This window comes from Temnothorax americanus, unplaced genomic scaffold (assembly GCF_048541705.1).
Source record: "Temnothorax americanus isolate GAGA-0224 unplaced genomic scaffold, ASM4854170v1 Scaffold76, whole genome shotgun sequence".
Classification (NCBI taxonomy): Eukaryota; Metazoa; Arthropoda; class Insecta; order Hymenoptera; family Formicidae; genus Temnothorax; species Temnothorax americanus.
In genome coordinates this window covers 511,325-534,789 of record NW_027509799.1, presented here as the reverse complement: position 1 = coordinate 534,789, position 23,465 = coordinate 511,325, and the positions used below count along the sequence as shown (strand labels likewise).

Genomic DNA, 23,465 nt, shown 5'->3' with positions numbered 1-23,465 from the left:
TATTACACATATGTATAAGACACTTATAGAAAACATATTTTTGTCTTCCTGTTTTTCTATTCAAAATAAAAATGAAAGAACAAAATCTTACAGTTCTTGACAGAGCTTTTCAACATTTTCTACAATTAATCGTCGTTCCTCTTTTGCAGCCTGCTTGCAACTCTCTTTAGCAGCTTCTTCTATTGCAGGTCCAACTTCTCGTTCATATCTTTCGAATAAATTTGGTGTTATAGATGGTATATTCATACAAGCCAGTATTTTATTTACACCCGAGCACCCAACTCCAGCGTGTACAGCTCCTGTCATTTATAAGTTAGAAGTTTAAATCAACATATTAATTTTGATAAATTATGTAATAATTAATAAAAATTACATAGATACAATGTTTGCAAATGGAAAAAATGTATTGACTATAACTTACCTAATACAATTTTTGTGTTTACATCACTGTGTTTAGAGTTATCTTTTGATGTATGAATTTTTCCTGTAGCAACATCTGTAAATGTAGAACAATCCCGACAACGTACTTTTAAAATTGAATTTAAACCAAGTCGTCTTTCGTTTACTACATTTTTAAGTAAAAGATCTTTTTCACAGTAACAGCAAGTTAGATTTTTGGCAAGCTCGGACACTTCTACAATACGTCTTCCAACACATAAATGATTGTTTTCTTGACAGGACTTTTTCTTTTTCTTTGCTTCAGACATTGCCGCTAAAGCTTTAAGTCTTTTCTTTAATACTTTTTCTTTCATTAATCTTCCTTTGTAACGTACAACAGACATTTTCGCTTATATTTCTTCTAATTCCAAATAACCTCAATAGCATAACCTCAATAATCTCAATAACGCGAGCATCGCGAGCTAACCTCAATGGTATACTGACATTACTGACGCGAGTCGCGAGCATACAGTGTTGCCAGATTGGTAAGACCATACAGGATTGGTTGAAAACGGTACAGTTTAGTCAAAAGTTTTACATAGATAAGTAGAGTTTTCCGTACATTATCGTATGCAGTGTGACCATTATTTTTGACTAATACTGTCGCGATACAACTACCTTAAAAAAAAAGCAAAAACAATTATTCACATTTTTTGAAGGTCGAAAAATTTGCTGTGCGACAGTAGTTTAACTCAAATTAAAGTAAACAATTCATAATATTATTAATTAATATATAGTTATCAGAGGTGTAAGAAGCGCCAAATCTTAGTTCCACATTATCTAAAATTGGCAACATATTAAAGACTGAAAAACGTGGTCGGGGTCTGTCCTATTTTTGATGGGGCAATGTGTCCACACTTCAATGTGTGACAAATTGTTCTTTTATAAATAGATAAGGGTGCGTAACTACAAAAGAAAGATTTTCCTTAAGACGGATAAGGTAAACATATCTAATAAAATTATATTTAAAGCAATTAAAAGAATAAAAATTGAGCGAGAATCTTTTTGTAAAAACAGCGTTAGACTTTGGAATGAATGTTCGGGCTCTTATTCGCTACTATAAAAAAGTAACCTACGAGCAACTACTTGATCCTGCGATTTAAGAATCGTCACCAAATTTTTATTTTAAAAATACACGTCAAGTTAAATATATGAGTTTGTTTTAAATTATTAAGTATTTTTTATTTTAAACGCTGCTGAGGATACTATTTTCAAGGTGGCGGCAACTTTGGTGCTACGCAGAACGTGACGAAAACTCGTCGGAAAAATAGCACACCTTGTTACTTCCACCATATGCCTACATGTTCTTTTTTTGGCAATCATTTCGTCCATCTCCATCTTGGAATCTAAAAAATCATAAGCATTTTAGTATTTATATATAAATATTTTGATAATGTTTTAGTCTTACGCATAAAAACAAATACTATTGTATTATACATTATTAATTATAGTAAAAGTATAGATTTAAAAATATAATATTTGATTTATTATAATATTTAGTAAGAGAGAAGCTGCATGCTTTATTATGACAAAATTAAACTTTTTGTAAAAAAAAAACGATTTTATTTTTTCTTTAGATATATAATGCATATTATACACACCCGAATAGCACAGATATCCTCAGGACATCCTGGATGTATGTATCAAGGATGACTTGAAGACGACTTAATTGTGCTATATCTAGCTGGGAAATATGTATATATTGTATATGAAACTTTTAAAACTTAATACTGTTAATGTATTTTTATTAACATAAAAAAACATTAATATTATGTACATATATATGTACCTGCTAATCACAAAACTGTTGCTGGAAATTTATTTTCACCCTGTGTCACTAGATATTTCATTATTCTTCTATGTGTATCTTTCTTAAAATTTTGGATGCAAGAAGTTGAAACTACATTTTTTTTCTTTTAATAAACCCGATAAAAATTTTACATAAGCAAGATGCATTTTGTGTTGGTTGTACTAATAAAGCAACGTGAAATCTTAAGTAATAAAAAACTATCACGCACAAGTTTCCGAACGCAGCCTTACCCGATACACGCGTTGCTAAGCGTTATAACATAACACTCGTCAAACATGCGTCTCCATAGTAGGTTATCATAATCAAATACGTGATTTTTGTGTGTATCTCGATCCACACGCTGTGACAGTGCGCGGGCAGCGTTTCGAAACTGTTTGAAACTGGAATCACTGCCTCGTCCTCAATAGCCCAGTAAAATGACAAAATTTGAAGGAAATAATTCGAACAGGGCTGAAACTTTGTAAACAGGCTTGTTTTAGAGTACTATTTAACATATTAAAAGTCCCCATGTGTAGACGCTACGTTGCGGGCAGGGGAGGGTCCAAAAGGTCCAAAAAACCAGTTTTATGCAAATAACTCGGAAAATATCAACTTTACGGAAATTTATGTAGATATAAAAATTGTAGCTTACAAAATTTTGCACAATTTTGTTTTTTATTCAAGTTTGTACGACCAAATGGAGCAGAGATAGAATTTTTTTAAACACCGGTAGTTTTCGACACAACGAAAACGCGTACGTGCGTCGCGCATTTTTTGCTAATATCTCGAAAATGGACTCTCGAATCGAGGCTAATGCGTACGCGCGTCGCGCATTTTTTGGTAATATCTCAAAAATGGTCTCTCGAATCTAGGCAAAACTACCGGTGTTTAAAAAAGTTTGATGGATCGTGAGATTGCATGTACTTGTTATTGGCTTGTGCGTATCTACCGGAACATTGACTGAGGCCGCGAATACTACGTTCGATAAACATTACCATATCAATGTCTGTGAGCAATTCGAAATTTATGCGCGTATGTTTTAACATAGCGTCCCACGTGAAACCCGGTAGAGTGTAATAATGCGCTGGATCGAGTCCATAACTCACGACGCAGCTATCGCAAAAATTTTCAAATATGTCGGCCAATAACAAGACATCGGTCTTTAGATACAGATCTAAATGTATTCACCCAAGGTTTGAATGGAAAACCGTTGCCAGACGTTCACGGCGTGCGCGTAATCGCTCTCGGATACAGTGTCACCGATCAAGGAACTATAAAACGATTCGCGCGGCGGTAAACATGAGTCCTCCAACTTTTCGACGCAGTCAATGTACTCGTACGAAAATACATTTTTTCTGTCAGCAAATCAAAATTTTCTATGGATAATTCACAAAATTTGCGTTGTAATATTCGCAGTTTATCCTTGCTAAGATAATATGCCAATTTGTCTAGACTAGCGATGAGAAACTTGTATGAATCGATAAATCGCAATTTGACACAAGTTTTTTTATCTTTGTCTTCAGTGCTTTCAACGTTTTTCGTAAACAAAATGTATTTTTCTTTTGTGATTGGGAGTAAGTCTACACATCTTTCAAAAGCGGTGGCTATTTCTTTTATAATAAAATGTAAACCGTAACTTGATAAATTATGAAAAACTATGGAAATGTGATATGAATTTTTATAATTCAGGTTACAATAGGGAATTTGCATGAAAAAAATATTGCATTTTTTTGTTTGTAATTTAAATATACATTATTATAAATTTATTTACAACAAAATTTTAAATTTTAATCAATAAATAGGTAGTCAAAAATGAAATTAAATTTTAATAATATTTGAAATTTTCTGTGCTGTGAGAAAACGATTTTGATTGGCTGACAAGTGCATGACGTCACATTGCAATAGTCTCAACTCTCCGTCTGCTAGGCTGCGTTTGGAAACGTCACCCGAGTGCACACGAGTATATTCCCTTCTCTTTCTATCTGAGCGAGTTATAGGTTATGTCAGCGTCAAACGGGAAGATTCTATTTGTATTCTCACGTTTTTATCTTGAGGTACATAAAAAAACAGTTTACCTGGTGTTAATAACAGTACTTTTACATAAAGGTACAAAACACGCTTTATGTGTCTTTGCTTTACTCATTTTTTAAAATAAATGATTGTTTCAATGGTTAAAAGTATTACTTTACTGCGGTGTGACGTCACACGGCGTTCGGGAAGACTCGGTCGTTTCCGGACCGTTTTCGGCATTTCAAATAATGCAATATTTTATTATTTATTTTCTCGGTTATTTTGCGTTAAAAAATTACGAAAAAAAAAACAATTAAAAGAACATACAAATTATTTAATGCAATTTTTAAAAAAATCATGCAAATTTCCTATTATAATGCGCGGGATCTCGATAATTGCCGGTCAAGACAGTGATCGCGTACTCGCACGTCGTCTGTTAAATTTGTTCCACTCGTCTCGCGTAAAATCCGCCATGGGTACTATTACGTCCAACCCTGGGATTAGGGGTCGGGGGAAGGGAGGACGCAGCTAGATACTTACAAATGTCGCTCGCAGGTGTGGGTAATTGCTACCGCCATTTTCTCCCTAGCGTAGAGTGGGGGAATCGAAAGCCTTTTCTAGTTAGTGTGCTGCCTGCGTGCAGCGTTAGAGAGACTAGACCTTGTTCAGCGCTCGACCGAGAAGGTTCTTACGTTCATAATAAACTTGTTCTTTTCTAACCCTTAATTCTGTGTGGTCTACCATTTACCCTCATCACGTCTACAACGGATCGTGGATCCGTCCTGGGATCAGACGAGAGTCAATTTCCCACATTGGTGACCCCGACGTGATCGGCAAGAAGGAAGTCGCCGGATTTCTGCCGGCAGCCGATTGGGCATTACGCACAGCGAGCAGGGAGGAACCTGGACGCCTTTTAAGGAAAACGAGGCGATAGACAGTCAGGTTTGGCAAGGTTGAGCGTTCCCGCGAGCCTACGACGATATCGTCGAAAGCAGGCGCCGGCGCGCAGGACAGCGCGCGGCGGGCATTAGCACGTGCATACCGCACCGCTGCAGAGGACGTCGCCACGCAGATACGTGGCCATCTACCAGCACGAGAGTACTGCATCGCTGCCTAGAACGTCGCCACGCAGATACGTAGCCATCCACCACGGGCACGCCGTATCGTAGCCGAGAACGTCGCATCGGCGGTGCCAGCAGCAGTGGGCGCACACGAGGACATCGTCGTCATCGGCAGCCGGAGATCCATTGTCTTCAACGGTCGAGGTACAACCGGGAGGTTCGGTCCGTGAACAGTCTAAAAAAAAACATTTTCGCTTGTGCGCGTCGAGCGTACCGCCATTGCGTCTCAGAATTTTTGAACCATCTTGTGTTCGCGCGTGTCGGTGCAAGTCCGCGCATGTCCGTTGCCGCCCAGGCAACGCTCTCGTTTTAGTTCGCGCGTCCAACGTCGCCAAAACATTAGAACGCAGCGCAACGCGACGCGATCGTCTTTTCAAGCAAAATAACATTGCGCAACGCGACGCCCTTATCGTCATTATCGAGTGCGATCGAAAATATTAACCTCGCGAGCGATAAATTTAAGAACAAACCGCACAACGCGTAATCACCACAATGCCGCCTTCCACGATCGAAGAATTGCGGGAGCAGGTAGCGCAAATGCGGGACGCGCTTTAAAACGTGCAAGGGCAAGCCGGTGTAGGCCTTCCGCGCGTCGATGCGTATCGGATTCCAAAAATTCCACCGTTCTTAATCAAAGACCCGGTTATATGGTTTATTCAAGTTGAAGCTACGTTCGAAATCACGCGTATAACCGATCAAAAAACTAAGGCACATTACGTTATTATGTCACTGGATGCGGAAGCTATCGCTTGTTGTAGAGATCTCATCGCAAAGCCTGATGAACATGAACCATATGAAAAATTAAAGGCGCGCATAATAGAAAACTTCTCAGCGTCAGCCGAAAGTCAACTTCGTCAGCTAATTAAGGGCAGGTCTTGGCCTCTGGCAAACCGTCGCAAATTCTCGGCAGACTACGTAATCTGAATCCGGACCAACGTTGTGACGACGCGGTTTTAAAAACAATTTTTTTTTAGTATCTCACGCCTTACACGCGCGGAATTTTAGCAACTTCCGAGTGTACAGATTTAGACAAGCTAGCCAAAATGGCCGACAAGATAGCTGAAACATCCAGCGAATCTACCTACTGCGCGGCTGCGTCCACCAATGAGTCGACATTGTCCGTTATAAAATCACAATCATCCGATTTAGAAAGCAAGGTCGACCGCCTTGCTACCGAACTCGCAGCTCTCTCGACATTAGTCAAGCAATCGAGCAGGTCACGTACCGACAGCGGTTCGAGCAAAAATCGTGCGCGTTCTAAAAGCCGATCCAGACTCTGTTGGCCTCACAGGACCTTTGGAGATAAGGCGCGCGCATGCAAGGGCACTGATAAATTCCCGTGTTCGTGGCCGAAGTGCAAGGCCATTACAAATGACGAGAAGGGGGAATAGTCGGGTCTGCCAAAATGGAGGCGAATGAAGCAGACCCCAATTCATCGGTACGCCTCCACATTCGCGATCGCCTCACAGGGGAACAATTTCTTATTGATACAGGCGCAGAAATCTCATTGCTTCTTGTCGGTAACGCCGTCAAGCAAACTCCCAGTAATTTTAAATTATACGCAGCTAACGACACTCTAATCAATACGTATGGGCAGTCATTTCGAACCTTGCACCTCGGTATACGTCCATTGACGTGGAAATTTTGTGTAGCATCAGTACCGTATCCAATCATTGGCGCCGATCTGATCAAACATTACGGTCTTTTGCCTGATCTTAAGCATCGCAGGCTTATCGACCCAATAAATAACGCGTTTACTCGTGGCGTGGTTAAGACGGTTGCAAGCTCACCTATCAGCATGATCAACCCTAACATAAAATTCGCGCAAATTTTAGCTGAATTTCCGGAGGTTATCGGGCCTAAGCAATCGGTTCAAACGGACAATGAAAAAATTACGCATCATATAATCACAACGGGCCCGCCCGTTGCTGAGCGTCCGCGTAGACTAAGCCCAGAGAAATTAAGAATCGCGAAAGCAGAATTCAAGCGGTTGATCAAACTCGGTATTTGTGCGCCGTCCAGTAGCCCCTGGGCTAGTCCCATCCATATGGTTAAAAAGAAAGACAGTTCGTGGAGAATTTGCGGAGATTATCGTCGTGTCAACGCGATTACCGATCCGGACAGGTTTTCCGTTCCGCATTTGCACGACTGCTCCTCCAACCTTTGTGGAAAAACTATATTTTCCAAGCTCGATCTCCACCAAGCATATAACCAAATTCCGGTCGCGCCAGCAGACGTTCCCAAGACGGCAGTCATCACGCCGTTCGGACTCTTTGAGTATAAATTTATGACATATGGCCTTAGAAACGCCAGTCAAACATTCCAGCGTAAAATTTACTGTGCGCTTGGCGACCTAGAATTTGTCTTCGCTTTTATCGATGATATTCTCATAGCATCCTCATCGCCGGAGGAGCATGAGAAGCATCTGCGAATTGTATTACAGCGGCTGCAAGAACATCAGTTACGACTTAACGTCGATAAGTGTCAGTTTGGAGAATCTAAAATGGAATTTCTCGGTTACATTATTAGTAGCGAAGGTTGTGCACCATCCCCCGAGAAAGTTCAAGCCATTCTTAACGCTCCCAAACCCCGCACTATTCTTGAATTGCGCCGTTTTCTCGGTAATATCAATTTCTACCGTCGACTTATGCGCGACGCGGCCAGCCTTCAAGCGCCACTTAATAAGTATCTCCGAGACTCGCGCAAGAACGATAAACGATTGATCGCATGGTCTCCGGTCGCGGAGGAAGCTTTTGCTAAATGCAAAGAGAACTTAGCCAACGCAGCTATGCTGGCACACCCGGCGGAAACGGCAGAAACTCGTCTTGTTTGCGACGCGTCTGACTACGCCATGGGAGCGGTTCTCTAACAGCGCCTCGATAACATATGGAAACCTCTTGGGTTTTTCTCGCGCAAATTTTGTCCAGCGCAACTAAAATATAGCGCCTATGATCGCAAATTAACAGCTATTTATGAAGCGACTAAGTATTTTCAATACTTTTTAGAGGGTCGCGAATTCGAAATAGTTACGGACCACAAACCGCTCATTTACGCTTTTTTTCAACATTCCGATAAAGCCTCGCCGCGGCAGCAAAGGCAACTTTCGTTCATTTCACAATTTACCACGCGTATCGAGCACATATCTGGTAGCGACAACGTCGTCACCGATTTTCTTTCTCGCGTTGAAACCATTCGTTTGCCAACCGAAATCGAATTAAACGAGCTCGCCGAGCAGCAGGAACGCGACGAAGAACTTCAAGTTATCCGCGAGACACCGGACTTTTCGCTAACTATGAAACGGATTCAATGGGGCCCAACCCATACCACGCTTTATTGTGAGATGACCGGAGAAGCCATCCGACCATACATACCGGCATCTCTTCGCAAACGCGTATTTCATTTATTTTATGACACGGCTCATCCAGGTGCCAAAGTCACAGATCGCGTTATTCGCCAACGTTACGTGTGGCCTAACATGCATCGTGACATCGCGAAATTGTGCAAAAATTGCATTGACTGTCAACAGTCAAAAATCTCACGGCACGTGCAAACGATTCCAGATAAATTCGTCGCACCGGACGCCCGTTTCGAACATGTACATATGGATATAGTTGGTCCCTTGTACGAGTCGGATGGGTACAAATATTGCCTTACGCTCATTGATCGATTTTCGTGTTGGCCTGTAGCGGTCCCTCTAAAAAATATCGAGGCTACAACAATTGTGCGAGCGTTTTACGACAATTGGATCGCAAACTTCGGTGCGCCTAAAACATTGACCACCGACCAGGGCAGTCAGTTCGAATCGCAATTATTTACAGCGCTTCTACAGCTAATCGGCTGTCAGCGCATTCGCACTACAGCGTATCATCCTGCCTCGAACGGTCTAGTAGAGCGATGGCACAGAACCTTTAAAGCCGCAATTATGTGTCACGCAAACGAAAATTGGACTAATGTGCTTCCAACCGTATTACTAGGTTTACGCAATCATGTCCGTCTTGACACCGGAGCGTCGCCCGCGGAATTTGTGTACGGAACAACCCTGCGCATTCCGGGCAAATTTGTACTTCCGGACGATTTTACTCCTAACCCGCACGCATTTATCGAAGAATTTCGCGAACACATGCGTAAGGTCAAACCAGTTCCAATAGAACACAGACATAAAAAACGTGCATTTTGCTTCAAGGACTTACAATCTTGTACACATGTTTTTCTTCGCGTAGGAGGCACTAAAAGAGCTCTCGAACGTCCGTACACAGGGCCGCATCGTATTATTAAGCGAGTTTCCGACCGCGTTTTCGATATAAATGTAAACGGCACCGAGCGCAGTGTGTCCGTAGAAAACTTAAAACCGGCATACTTTGTACACGACGACTTAGCTAATACGATACCAACGTGCAATCAAACACTCAATCCGTTCGTCGTTGCACAACCAGCGTTAAGGACATACGCACGTCCTAAAAAGAAAGTTACCTTCGCCTCTCAAATAAGTAATTATAAGTACTAAAAAAATTTATGTTCCTCACGAAGCTATGTACACCAAAGTTTAAGTTAAGTAATATATTTAGTATATTAAGCAAGCTATTCAAATAGTAGCATTAATTTGTTGCCACTCGGGGGGGAGTATGTGGGGAATTGCTACCGCCATTTTCTCCCTAGCGTATAGAGTGGGGGAATCGAGAGCCTTTTCTAGTTAGTGTGCTGCCTGATGCGTGCAGCGTTAGAGAGACTAGACCTTGTTCAGCGCTCGACCGAGAAGGTTCTTACGTTCATAATAAACTTGTTCTTTTCTAACCCTTAATTCTGTGTGGTCTACCATTTACCCTCATCACGTCTACAACGGATTGTGGATCCGTCCTGGGATCAGACGAGAGTCAATTTCCCACACAGGTACGCGCTCTGAGACGCGTGGCGCGAGCCGAACGCACTTTTATGACTCGGAAAGGGTCAACGTTCGTGAAGACGTTAGGGCGCCTTTCGTGAGCGGTGCAATCGTCGGTCCTTTTTCGAGTCAGAGAATTTAATCCTTTTAACTCAGGATCGGACCTCGTGCAATTTCGAGAGGTGGAATAATGGTACGTGGGTGAAGTCTTAGATTATAAATAAATTGAAATTTATATTTAACGTAAATAAAACATTTATTATAAATTTAAGTTAAGTAATCTGTCGATATTACAATAGGTGAGAACTAGGCAAATTGAATGGGAGATTGAGAGCATTTTACAATGGAAGTGTATGTTTAAGGTATATGTGTGTACTTCTCGCGGGTGTTACATAAGTGCGGGGGTGATCGGGCAAAATTTCTAAGGAGATACCTACTTGAAAATGGACATCCTGCCCGCTATTATTACAATTAGTTTTAGGATTGAAGTTACATGAATTTACTATGTGTGTGTGAGTGTGTGTGTGTTAATCGATGAAGTACAGCATATGAGAATTGAAATAAGTAAAACTTAATTTTATAGCTATCAATCTAAGGTTACGATCTCAGGATCGGCTACTACCTCAAGATCGAGAGTCGAGGCGGTCAAAGAAGTTGGGGACGGATTTCGGGAAGAAGAGGGGGAATCGGGAGGTTCTAGGAAGCGGGCTGGATCGGGGTTGACGGGGACCACGCGAGGCGGGACTACGCGAAACGGAGCCACGCGGCAATTAAGGCGATGTTCGGCAATTGGACGAGAGGGTAGGACAACTGGGCGATAAGATAAGATGATAGCGGGACGATTCTGATGCGAACAACCGGGTTTCTCCAAAAAAGTTGGTAGGGGCGGTCCTACCTCAAGAGGGTAGGACTCTCGGGTTCACTAAAATTATTTATTTGTTTATTCGATCTTTCTCGAACCCGGTCGGAAGCGAACAAAAGGAAATCGTTGAGCTCAAAGTAGGGGAAGAGGTCAGTGGACAGGCTGGGTCCGCGACAGCGACGAGACGCCGGGAGCCAAGTCAGGCCTACCACATCGCCAACGACCGCTGGGAACTCGATGCCTACACCGACGGACCTACGAGCATAAGCTCAGGGGGGTCAGCGGACCAGCCGAGTCCACGACAGCGATGAAGACGCCGGGAGGCAAGTCAGGTCCACGACAACGCCAACGACCGCTGGGAACCCGATGCTTACACTGACCGACCCCAAAATAATAAGCTTCCGGGGATCCAACAATCGATAGACCGTTTAAGAAGGGAGGCGATAACGCGGAAAAAGAAAGGATTAAAAGAATTACGGGACTTACTACTTGATGAGTTCAAAACGAGTGGGTTCTTCTCGGTGTCGCTGGTGGATGAGTCGGAGCGACTGATGTGCTGCTGGATTTCTTGCACAGACTCTAAATGCAAAATCGTGACTCGAAAACGGAAGAGATTACGATTATAATACCGAAATGCAGACTAAATCTTCAGAGGCTTGAAGAGACTGAGAAGTTTTGAGCGCGAGTGCCGCAATCTCAGGGTTTATATAGGAAAATGTAGGGAATGGAAGGGGTGGATTTCATGTGGGGTGTGTCTGGTTTTCGTTTAAAGGATTTCGGGTTGGCGGGATGTTTCTAATTTTTGTTTAACGGATTTCTTATTGGTTGAGATGTTCCTCACCCAAAAGGTAGATTCTTAAGTTTCTGCCTATCCTGGAAAGCTAGAGACGGTTATCGATTTTTGCGGTTTTCCATTGGTGAGCCCCCTCTTAAGGCCCCCACTGTCTTATTGGGGGTGTAACCCATCGGTTCTTTCCAGTGACGCATTTGTTCTTCGGCTATTGCCGATTTCTCTTTTATTGGGGTTCCTTACTCATCTCGCGACCCTGTTTCTATATCGACAGACAATGCATACTTCTCAATCTTAATAGTAGGTACAAGGCAAACAGAACTTCCACCACGTGTATTTACAATCACGTCCTAGGTTTTGGCTTTGTTTGTCAGAAACATCGCACGAGCAATTTTATGGGCCAGACAAGGTTGATAGACAAAATCCGATTACGTATGCCCCGTCTGTCAATATTTTACTCTGGAAGGTCGCTTCGTCGCCTAGGCAAATAGCTATTATAGTTGTATAAAAAAAGGAATGCGAGATCTAACCTCACCCCGATCGATAACCGTCCGTACTCGCCTTGTTTATCCTAATCTAATAATTTAGGGGCATCTTAGGTGCATAAGAATTCCCGCGAAAAAGGGATATCGTGGATACCGCAGGACGTAACACCTCCCGCCTTAGACAAATGTTGGGGGTGTGTAACACAACATTTGCGGATTAATTGATTAAGGAACGATTTCCGTTTTTAGCAAGCTTCTTGATCTTCTTTTCTTTCCCAAAGGGTTCGTTCTTGGTTTCTGTTTAGAGAAGGAGGAAAAAAAAGGCAACCACCATAACCCCTTCTTTTATTCCTTTGTCCTTCTGGTTTGTGCTGTTGCCTGCATGGGCATGTATTAGATTATTTTAAATCAAAGTTTTTAGAAAATGGTAATTCCGATTTACATGCCCATTCAAACGCGCGAGGGATATTTATTATATACGCATATAAATATATAATTATATATATATATTTTTTCTAAATTTAATAATGTCTTTATATTATTCGCAACACGCAAGATTTCGTTTCATGTAAGGCTGTTTTTCCTTTCTTTAATGGGGCAATAACTGTGCCCCTTACTACCTAAAGTGAATTGTCTACGTGGTTGTCGTCCGTCCCGAGACGTCCCCTTTTTTTGCAGTTTTTCAACTGACTTCTTGTGCGGCAGCCCCAATAAAGCTCCTTGTTTTTGTATGCCTTGCCGGCTTGCTGACAGATTTTAATGTATTTGTGATATATCGCAGGTTTAATACTTGCCATTTAAATATAGCTGTATTGTTATGTACTCGTCTGGCTGGGCATGGTATCTTAATGAATAGCTCACCGAGGACGATGAGGGGCTAGCAGTCTTTCGTCTAGCAGTTGCTTTGTATAACAATGGTGGCAAGTTACGATAAATAGATGAAATTCTCAAACGGAATAACTCATCCGCTGCCACCGTCTTCCTTCACGAACGGCGACCTTCGTTTCGGGCACGATCTGGTCAGGTGGGAGGTGGAGGAACTCGCTCCTCCGATTCATCCTTTGCGTTAGATCCTCGATGAGCTCGTCGAGATCCTCACGCCCACCGTCGAGATGGACCCATAGAAAAGTAGGGGAGTCCACCCGGATCACCTTTACCCCGAGCGGGCCGCGGCTCAACAGACTGGTGTTGATGTGTGTGTGCATTTTATCTCCATATTTTTGGCTACAAGGAATTTGTTGTTAAAATATCTGCATGTCGCAGCATGCGATTATAGGAGCAATGATAGATTTTTTTTTCTTTATGCTACCCTTTGAGTTCGAAAGTGTAAGTGGAAGTTTCTTTCAAAGGGAGAAGGGGATAGGAGTGTTCAGGTTTTTTGTTCATTGACCCGACAGGCTGGACATTTGCCTGCCATTCAAGATCATGGAGTGGTGCGCTAGCTGACGTTCCTTGTTCCGGATCGTCTTTCGGAGCCGGAGTATTGGCACTTTTGGTTTTAGGCCTTCCCTGTCCCAAGTGTAATAAAAGCTGAGTTAACAAGTCCCATATCGCGCCTATTAGATATATCGACCACCCATATACTGTATGAAGAGCATATCCATGTACGAGTGTATCCAATATCAATTTAATGCCTATTGCAAATAAATATATTCCAAGTAGGCCAGCGCTAATATTGCCAAAGATTAAACATTTGCTCCAGAAATTTTTCCAAGCTAAAATCGCAATTTTTTTGATTGAAGCTTCATCGAATAGATTGGAAATTGATCCTCCACGCAACACGGTCCCATTAATCCTCTTGCTATGGTGTTGAGAACGGCGGGTCTCTCAGCGGGAAACATTATGTGGTCCTTTAGATCTTCTAAATCCTTTTGTGTATATATGCCGTTAGTAGCAAGGGCACCGGGGTTAACGTATTTCCAGGTAGGTTTAGTTGTGGGTTTTATGACGGTGGAAGTCAGTGTTTCCACAGGTCTTGGCATAATTTTATACCACAAGTCTTCAAGGAGATACATGGAAGGTGCAAGTGAATTGCAATTGATCTGTGTTCCCTGCCGTAATAGTATATGTGTTTTGGATGTTAAGAAGTATGTCTCATTGTTAAACATTACTGGTAGTTGTTCATAACATTCTTGAGCGTGAATTATTTTTACTTCTACTGGAACATATTTTATTATGTGAATTACTTCGCCTGCTAAAAGAGCCATATATCCGGAGTAGCTAGAGAATATACATTCCTGCCCCAGGGATCTCGGGTTGCGGTTAGCGGGGTCGGGGGGGGGCTTCGCTGCCGCGGGGGGACCGCCGTAAGCGGTAAGCGAGGGGGTCGAGGGACGGTGTAAAGGGTCACCGGGGGGAGGCTATGCGGGGGGAAGCGAAAACTGGGCGAGAGGGGGAGCGCGACGCGGGGGGAACACTTTACGTAAAGTTAGGTGTGGCAGGGCTGCCAACGGTGGTGATTTTCCGATGTACCTCGTTAGCGATTGGCTACTTACTTTTTCCCTACATCTTTTTTCCCCATTTTTACGGTGAAAATCGCGAGTCGTCCTCCCGCGAGGGGGAGCGTCGATCGCGCGCTTCTTCGTCCCAACGGGACGGACGCGGTTTTCCGATGTACAACGTTGGCGATTGGCTACGCGGACGCGGTTTTCCGATGTACGACGTTGGCGATTGGCTGCGTACTTTTTTTCCACTTTTATCGCTGACGTATAAAAGTGGTGGTTTTTCCGATGTACGACGTTAGCGATTGGCTGCTTATTTTTTTGTTTTTTTCCGATGTATCGAGAGAGAGACCGAGAGAGACGATACCGCTCTCTTCGTTCACCCCCCCGAACCGTACGTTTCGCTAATAATATTTTTTATCGCGCGTCCGAACTCGCGTTCAAGGTCGCTGTCGACGTCGCGTCCTCCTTTTGTTTTTCTTTTCTCGATCGACGCTGCGAGCGGTCGTCGTGTCCTCCCGCGAGAGGGAGCGTCGATTTTTTTATCGCGCGTCCGAACTCGTTCAAGGTCGCTTTCGACGTCGCGTCCTCCCGCGAGGGGGAGCGTCGATCGCGCTCTTCTTCGCCCCGACGGGCCGGACGCGGTTTTCCGACGTATTGAGAGAGAGACCGAGAGAGACGGTACCGCTCTCTTCGTCCACCCCGAACCGTACGTTTCGCGAATAATATTCTCGTTGAATTGTGAGTGCCGCAACGCTCATCAAAGCTGGCTGTGATATGAGCATCATTACATCAGCATATTACAACCACTTTGTGAGCAACGCGAGCACGCTTTCCTCCTTGCAGTCGAGAATACAATCTCCAGAACGTCTCTCATGTTACATCCTTTCGCGTTTCCGCACGGTGTAAACGGAGAGGGCGATGCGTAAAACGGCAATCGAAATTGTCAAAAATGGCTGTGATATGAAATTCAAAGGAGCAACACGCCAAAATATATTTGGCAATAGAAAAACCTCCAATTCGATTGGCGATCGGCGATTTCGATTTTCGCGACAGATCAGATATCTCGTTACGTCGACTCTCCACAAATCCGATCTGCAACAATTCCTCACGAGCGGCTCGCTTACACCGTATGCCGCGCCGTCGCGAGCAAAACTCAGGTTCGCGAATAATACCGAACTCGTTCAAGGTCGCTGTCGTCACATCCTCCTTTTGTTTTTCTCGAACGACGCGGCGAGCGGTCGTCGTTTTTTCCGGGGAAAGACAACGTTGAGATAACGAACGCGTATAAAATGAGTTTTCCCGTTGTCCTTCACTGATGGGTAGTGCTATATGGTAATATTTTGTATACTTTACGGCCTTTGCTTTACCTAAAGTAAGCGGGCTTAATCGTGGGATTTTGTTTCGTTCGAATAACTTTTGTGATCCGGAATCTAACGGTTTTCCACTAGTGTCGACAAAGTATGCCAAATTGTCTTTACGTAAAAATAGCAAATCGCGAGTTTCTACTATATTACCTTTGAGTGTTTGATCATCAATATCGGTAGTCTGAAAAAGTAAACCGTCTTCAAAAACCTTGGCATGCGCACAAGCTCGATTCCAGGAAATAATGAAAAATTTCCGAAACCAACGTAAATCAAAGCAACATCAGCTAATATTAAAAGCACCAACTAATGACGTTATTTCACGCGAATGTTTCGTATCATCCGGAGAACCTAAGGAAGATAGGCTTACGGAAATTACAAAATTGCTACGATTAGAGCATTTAAGTAATGAAGAAAGAAAAAGCGTTATGAAACTTATAAGAAATAGTCAAGATCAATTTCATATTCCCGGAGAAAAATTAACAGCAACTCATGTACTGCGACATCAAATCCAGACAACAGATGATCGACCTATAAATACTCGACAATATAGATTTATGCAAATCCACAAAGAGGAAATAAATAAGCAGGTAAAGGAACTGCTCGAGGCAGGGATCATAAAACCTTCTCAGTCACCTTACAATACACCCATTTGGATAGTGCTAAAAAAAGAAGATTCAAAGGGAAACAAACGTTGGAGAGTGGTACTAGATTTCCGGGGCGTAAATGAAAAAACCATGGGCGATGCCTACCCATTACCGAACATTGTCGAAATTATCGACCAATTAGGCAATGCAAAGTATTTCATAGTATGTGATCTTGCCTCTGAGTTTCACCAAATAGAAATGGACTCCGCAGATAGCCATAAAACCGCATTTACGACTCCTAATGGTCACTATGAATTCAAAAGAATGCCTTTCGGGTTAAAGAATGCCCCCGATACCTTCCAACGACTAATGGATCTAATATTAACAGAAATAGAAGGTGTATTCATGTATATGGATGATATTATTATTTCCGCTCCTACATTAGAAGAACACGAAAGAAGGTATAATTTAGTAATGGAACAACTCCGCCAAGCTAATTTAAAACTACAGTCCGATAAATGCGAATTTAAAAAAACCGAGGTAACATATTTGGGATACATAATCAGTAGCGATAAAATTAAACCCGATCCAAGAAAATTAGAAGCCGTGAGACACAATTTCCTAGGCCAAAAAAACTCCGAAAAATATTAAACAATTTCTTGGGTTAGCAGGATATTACAAGAGATTTATACCAAACTTTTCAAAATTAGCTAAACCTTTGACGAACCTATTAAAAAACAATACGCCTTTTGATTGGACATCTGTTCAAGAAGAATCTTTTGAAATATTAAAGCAGGAATTATGCCAAGAATCAGTTTTACAATATCCTGATTTTTCAAAACCTTTTATTTTAACTACCGACGCTTCTGGAATTGCTGTAGGAGGCATTTTATCACAAGGAGAAATAAATAAAGACCGACCAATAGCATACGCATCACGAACTTTAACCGACAATGAAATAAAATACGATACATACGAGAAAGAAGCATTAGCAATAATATACTGTGTTAAACACTTCCGACCATACTTATACGGGCGGAAATTTACATTAGTCACAGATCATAAGCCTTTACTTTGGTTTAAAAATGCCCAAGATGCAAATATGAGAATTCTCCGCTGGAGATTGAAATTAGCAGAATATAATTATGATGTAGAATACAAGGCAGGAAAAACTAATGTTAACGCTGACGCTTTGTCAAGAAATCCAGTAAATTTCGAAGAAGCAGACTGCAATGTAATTAATCATAAGAAACTTTTAAATCCGAACGATCCCAAAGATGCAGAGACAATTTTTAAAATATTAGAGGAATCTGACGAGGAAGAGGAGGACGAGGATTTTAATCTATACCTCTCAGATGATGAAAAAATGGAAAAATTACCACCTAACGAGGACTCACCTGATAAAAAATAAAAATACAGATTCTATACTTTTTACGCAGGAAGAACTGCGTGAACCGCCGAAACCGAAAATTGTAGAAAAAGCATTAATCCACGACCCTCTTAAATATAATAGAATACAAACTTGAAGCCAGACAGCAAAAAATATACATGACCAGCAAGAAAGAACACAAGATCAGGGAGATGAAATCGAAAAAATAGAAGAAAGAAACGACCCGCCAGACAAAGAAAGTGACATTGAAGATAACGAAATAGTTGATAAAGAAGACGAATCTAGCAAATTTAACGTCCCCGCTAATGAAAATAAAAATCCACGGATAAAACCTACCGATAAAAATAAAGCATGTACTGTGTAAAGCTGTGAAATATTATTTGTCTACATTTGTCATTTATGATGGCCGGCAAAATTGGCTGATAAGTCGAGTGTAAAATCAAAGGCGAAAAGTGTGAATCCTTCGGCGTAATCTTCTCTACTTATAGAATTACCCTCGTTCAAAAAGTGTATATACCGGTTCTCGAAAAGAGAGTGTGATCAGCTTCGACGTAGAGTGGCTCGTCTTTCGAGAAGCTCGGCTGTAGCGGTCTACTGTGAATTTGTATACCGTCGGCGTACAGCGAAAAAAAATTTATACCATAGTTTTTGAAATTAACGGGTTTAATTTTCTATCGCTGTTGAACGCTCTGTTATCGACAAAACCGACTATTATCCGTTTCGGCAGTTGACCGAGTATTACATTGTCTATCGATTCTCCTACGAGACCCGCGTGAATCGTAAATGTTTTAACTTCGACTCTCGCAAGGGGATATTTGGCGGTAGTTTGACTCAACATTTTCGCATGCGCGAGTAAAATGCCAGGACTTATTTTTGCTCTTCTCACTAGCAGACTGGCGTCTAAAATGCGTATTTTTGACGTCGATCAATTTTCCATAAGGCAAAACGAATCCTTCGAACGAACGAGTCTCATTCTAACTTCCACACCGTTAATTAAAAATTTATCCTGATTGAAAATGTCGCAATGAAGATGACCTATGAGATCTAGCGCGTGTCCCTCGTGAATGTAACGAGTGCGTCTCACGAGAGCCGGATTTGGTGTTTCTGAATCTACGAGTGCGTCCATGAGTCCGGGGTATCCATGTCCCACAAACAAGAGGTCAGATGGGAAGTTTTTGCGGGTGTATAGAATAATTTAACAACGCTTCTATGTACGCGCGGTACGCGTAAGCGTTGTTTGGGGGTGAGACGAGCTTTTGATTGAAATACACGTCGATTTGATTGAACATGGAATGCAGTAAATAATTTACAGGGCCTACTTTGAACGCGCTTCCGCCTGGTGTACTTGTTTGGCTGTCGCCACCACCGCCTGCTAGGGGAGAAGTTTCTACGCGTATGCGAAGACTCAACATGGTGTGAGTGAGGTCCAGGTAGTCTTCTCCGTGTCCGGGTATGACGAATTCTATAGGCGCGTTGTCCCCGAGGGAGGTTATGGGCTTGTAATAGATCCATTGCGAGCTTTCGATACTAGTTTGTGTGGGTGGCAATGAGAAGAAATCGAGTTTACTTTTTAAACACTTGTTTGAATGCGTGTGAAGAAAAGACATGCTTATCCTTCTCCTCCGCTCCTTGAATTCTTGGTTTGCGTGTGCGCGCGCGACGATTAAGAGAATATGTCGGATACGCTGCGTTTTTTTACGCTAACTCGACGACCACGTTGTCTCGCAGTGGTGGTAGATGACTTTCTGTTTACAGCACGAGTCTTCTTCTTCTTCGATGATTTTTTGTTCGTTATTCTCTTCCTTTTGCTCTTTGATGACGATTTCCTTTTGTCCGTTTGAGGACGACGACGTTTACGAACTGCGACGCGACTGTCGTGGATGCCGAGGGGAAACTGAAACGCTGAATTTTTTGCGGTTACTTTATACCGGTTTATTTTCTCCTGTGCTTTTCTTTTAAGATTTCCACTCGATTCCTTGAGGCGAGTTTTGAGCGCCTCCTTCAACGGTGTATTATTGTCGACATTTTTCATCACATTGCGCGCGTAAAGCTTCTTTAGCGACCGCTCGCGCGCCTCTACTTAGGAAAGGCAATACCTTTCTGAATAATCCGCCGAGAAAACTACCGATTCCATGACCTCGTTGATAGAGTGCTTCGACAAAAACTCGTGGAATTCCTCCGCCTCATCCACTCTGGTAGTGTGAATTGTAATATTCGTAGTCCATTGTACTGAAACTAATTTTTATTTTTTTCGACGACGACACTTCACCGCGGTTTTACTGGAAACGTCTAAAGTGCAATGTCACCGTCAGCGTCCCGGATTCGAATGGTATACTTTTTCCGAGTTGATTTTTTATATCTATTTCAATTGTGCGGAAATTTGTTTTGCGTAATGGAATATAATGCAGCGGAAAGAAATCACCTGATTCGTTCCGTAAGCGTCCACGTGATTATAACGGTATGTCTCGACCGGCACTATTCGGAGAAGAGGAGTTTGTACGTCACCTGTTACATAAGGCTCGCAAATATCGCAATAAACGAACATTTTATCTGGAATACCGCGCTGCAAACTACAAGGTTCACGACTATAGAAAGCTGTTTCGCGTACACCTTTACTTTCGTTAAAAAATCCAAGTTTAATATAATTTGCAGTAAACGGTTTTTTGGAAATAGGATAAATTGCGTTGCGCCTGGCATATAATTCGCCATAGTATACGGGATTATTGAGAAGAGCATGACCTAAACCGAGTATTTGTAGAAGAGTATCGGAAACGCTCATATAATGTATTAGATTGCATTCGCTTGCGTTACAGGTAATGTTGATGAGGATTTTTCCTCCAGTCTTCTCTTGCTGATCCAAATAAAAGTGCGAGTCAGCTTGTTTGCATGCTTCATTAATCGCCGAGATAAGTTCTGTGGTATTTTTGTAAAGACCGTACCATATTGTGCCTTTCCTCGCCACCTGTGCTTCTTTCTCTCCCGGTTTAGTATTGAAGAAGTAGATTTCATTTTCTTGATAGCGCAAGTGTGAAAGAGTACTTGGAAATTGAATCTCGCTAAGCGCGACTTCCCATTCGCCGTGTAAGTGAACAGTTTGAGGTAATTCCGTAACGAATGACGAGGTTCTATTTTCCGGGAAATAGCGCATACTGCTATTGCTCGGAAGAACCATGAGAAATTGATCGTCCCTCATCTTGAGGAAGAAAAGTTAAATTCGAAGCGGGGATCCAAATGTCGAACTTGCTGGGATAACCGCGCCAGCTAACTAACACCTGTTTATTAGCGCCGCGTCCCCTGGTCTTTATCACGCGATCGACGATAAACTCTTCTTCCCGCAAGTTTTTCTCAACTCTAGCTAATTCTTGTTCATAAAAAATACCGTCTATGACCTCATCCGCTAAATCGCTCAGTTCGTACACGCGTGGTTTTTGCCACTCGAGAACGCGGTGAATTCGAAATATCTCTTCACTCCACCTCGCCTCGTATCCTTTCTCGAAGGTAGCTTTTGCTCTACTGACGCGAACGAGTTCTCCGACGCTGTATTTAGCTTTTCGCGCGCGTTTCATTTTTTCGCTCTTTCTCCATCGTCGAACTATATTTTCGCGCGCTACACGAGCGTTTTCTGTCGTAACGACAGCCGGTTGCATTCTGATGGAGGAATGACGGGTGTGATTGTAAGCGCTTACGATATCTTGCAAAACATCGACGTAGCGGCGCGTATTTTTATGCGTAAAATAGACGTCGAGTGGTAAGGGTGAATTAAAAATGAGACTCATCTCCGCATCGAGTCGCGATAGAGGTGTTCCCGGTGTACGCACGGAAATATTGGCGTTCTCCGAATTTTCGCTATTTTCCATCGTTTGTTCGCTACCGACAGCGGTAAACGCGGTGAGGAGCGTTTGTTGCGATAATTGATGCTGCATTCTTTCGAGATTTTCCGTAGTGATCAAAACCTTTTTTTTTGCCCTTTCCATAACGCGCTTTTTAATCTCTACCGCCAATAATTCGCGACAGTAAGGCGGTTAATATAGGACCGATAATATAAGGTAAGAATCCACCTTGTACCAATAGCTTTCTTTTAGCCTTCAAATTACTGCCTTTTGATTGCAATGCGACGCAGCGTCGCTTTGTGTTTGCTTAATCGTTTTTTTTTTTCACGTCGTTTGAGCGGAACATTACCTTTGAGCGTATTGAAAACGCATTCGCTGATACACCGTATTAATTTATTGTCAGCGGTCGGTAAGAAGGTCGCGCGTTGATTTTTGTTTAAATACAGCAACGCCTCGAGAAGACAGGTATTTTTCTTTCCAATCGAGCGTCTGGCGTTTTTCGTCGCTCTGTCTGATTTCACGTTATTTTCTTTCTTTTCCATCGCGAGAAAATTACACGACTGGCCAGCGTGTGCGCTAGTGCGCGTCTTTTATACGTAGCCGTTGGAAAATGATCTACGCGGTACGTTGACGAAATGTGCCGTATCGTCGGGAAAGATACACGTTCGAAATCGATATTCGTCCGGAGTCGATTGTTTCAAATCGAGCAGTAGATACCCGTGCGGTCTCGACGTGGCGTCGTAGTACGCCTCTTCTAGAAACTTTGGATCGTTGGGAAAGACTTGACGTGCTAAAGACGAATTTGCGCACGATCGCGAGGATTCTTGAAAACCACAATGTAATTTGCATTAAGCGATATATCGCGTTGCCCGCGTCCCTGATGAAAAAGATTTTGCGAGATGAAAATTACGCTGAGATTCTTATGATGACTGCCTTTGGTAAAGAGATCTACGATCGCGTCGCTCGATGACGATTCTCTCATAAGATCGTCGATTATCACCAATTTAGGGGAAAGCGGATTGGCGGAATAATCTTCCGGACGTGGCAATCCCTCGCAAAATTCAATTATATTTTTCTTCACCGTTGCTTCCTCGCGCGCGTCGTATTGTAATTGACGATAAGCCTCCTGCCACTCGGCGTAATAAAACAAAACTCTCTCGAAACGTACGTCGGACATGTGAGATAGTTGTCGGAGAAAGATTTTTACGAAGATCGTCTTTCCGCAACCGGTGGGTCCGCACACGATCGACGTCCAGGGATGTTTCCAGCGCACGTCCATCTTGCGAAATGATTGACTCGAATTCCGCGCGTGACTTCAAAAAAAATAATTTGAGGAAAAGAGGAGCGGAGAGAGGGGAGGGGATAAGGTAATCAACGGCGGCGGCGGCGGCGGCGGCCCGAACGCGCGCACCAGCGTACCTCCGCAAACGCTCGCGCGAGCGAACATCACCGCGGCCATTGATCATCAGCTGATTCACG

General features: G+C 42.7%; 1 protein-coding gene and 1 pseudogene across 1 annotated transcript; both read right to left on the bottom strand.

Annotated features, from left to right (window-relative positions):
• Positions 1 to 19,316: 19,316 nt before the first annotated feature.
• Positions 19,317 to 19,763, bottom strand: LOC143906801 (uncharacterized). The gene has a single exon (XM_077423053.1). It carries the CDS (start codon positions 19,761 to 19,763, stop codon positions 19,317 to 19,319), a length of 447 nt encoding a protein of 148 aa, XP_077279179.1.
• Positions 19,764 to 22,576: 2,813 nt separating this feature from the next.
• LOC143906800 (uncharacterized) lies at positions 22,577 to 23,265 on the bottom strand (annotated as a pseudogene).
• Positions 23,266 to 23,465: the final 200 nt, after the last annotated feature.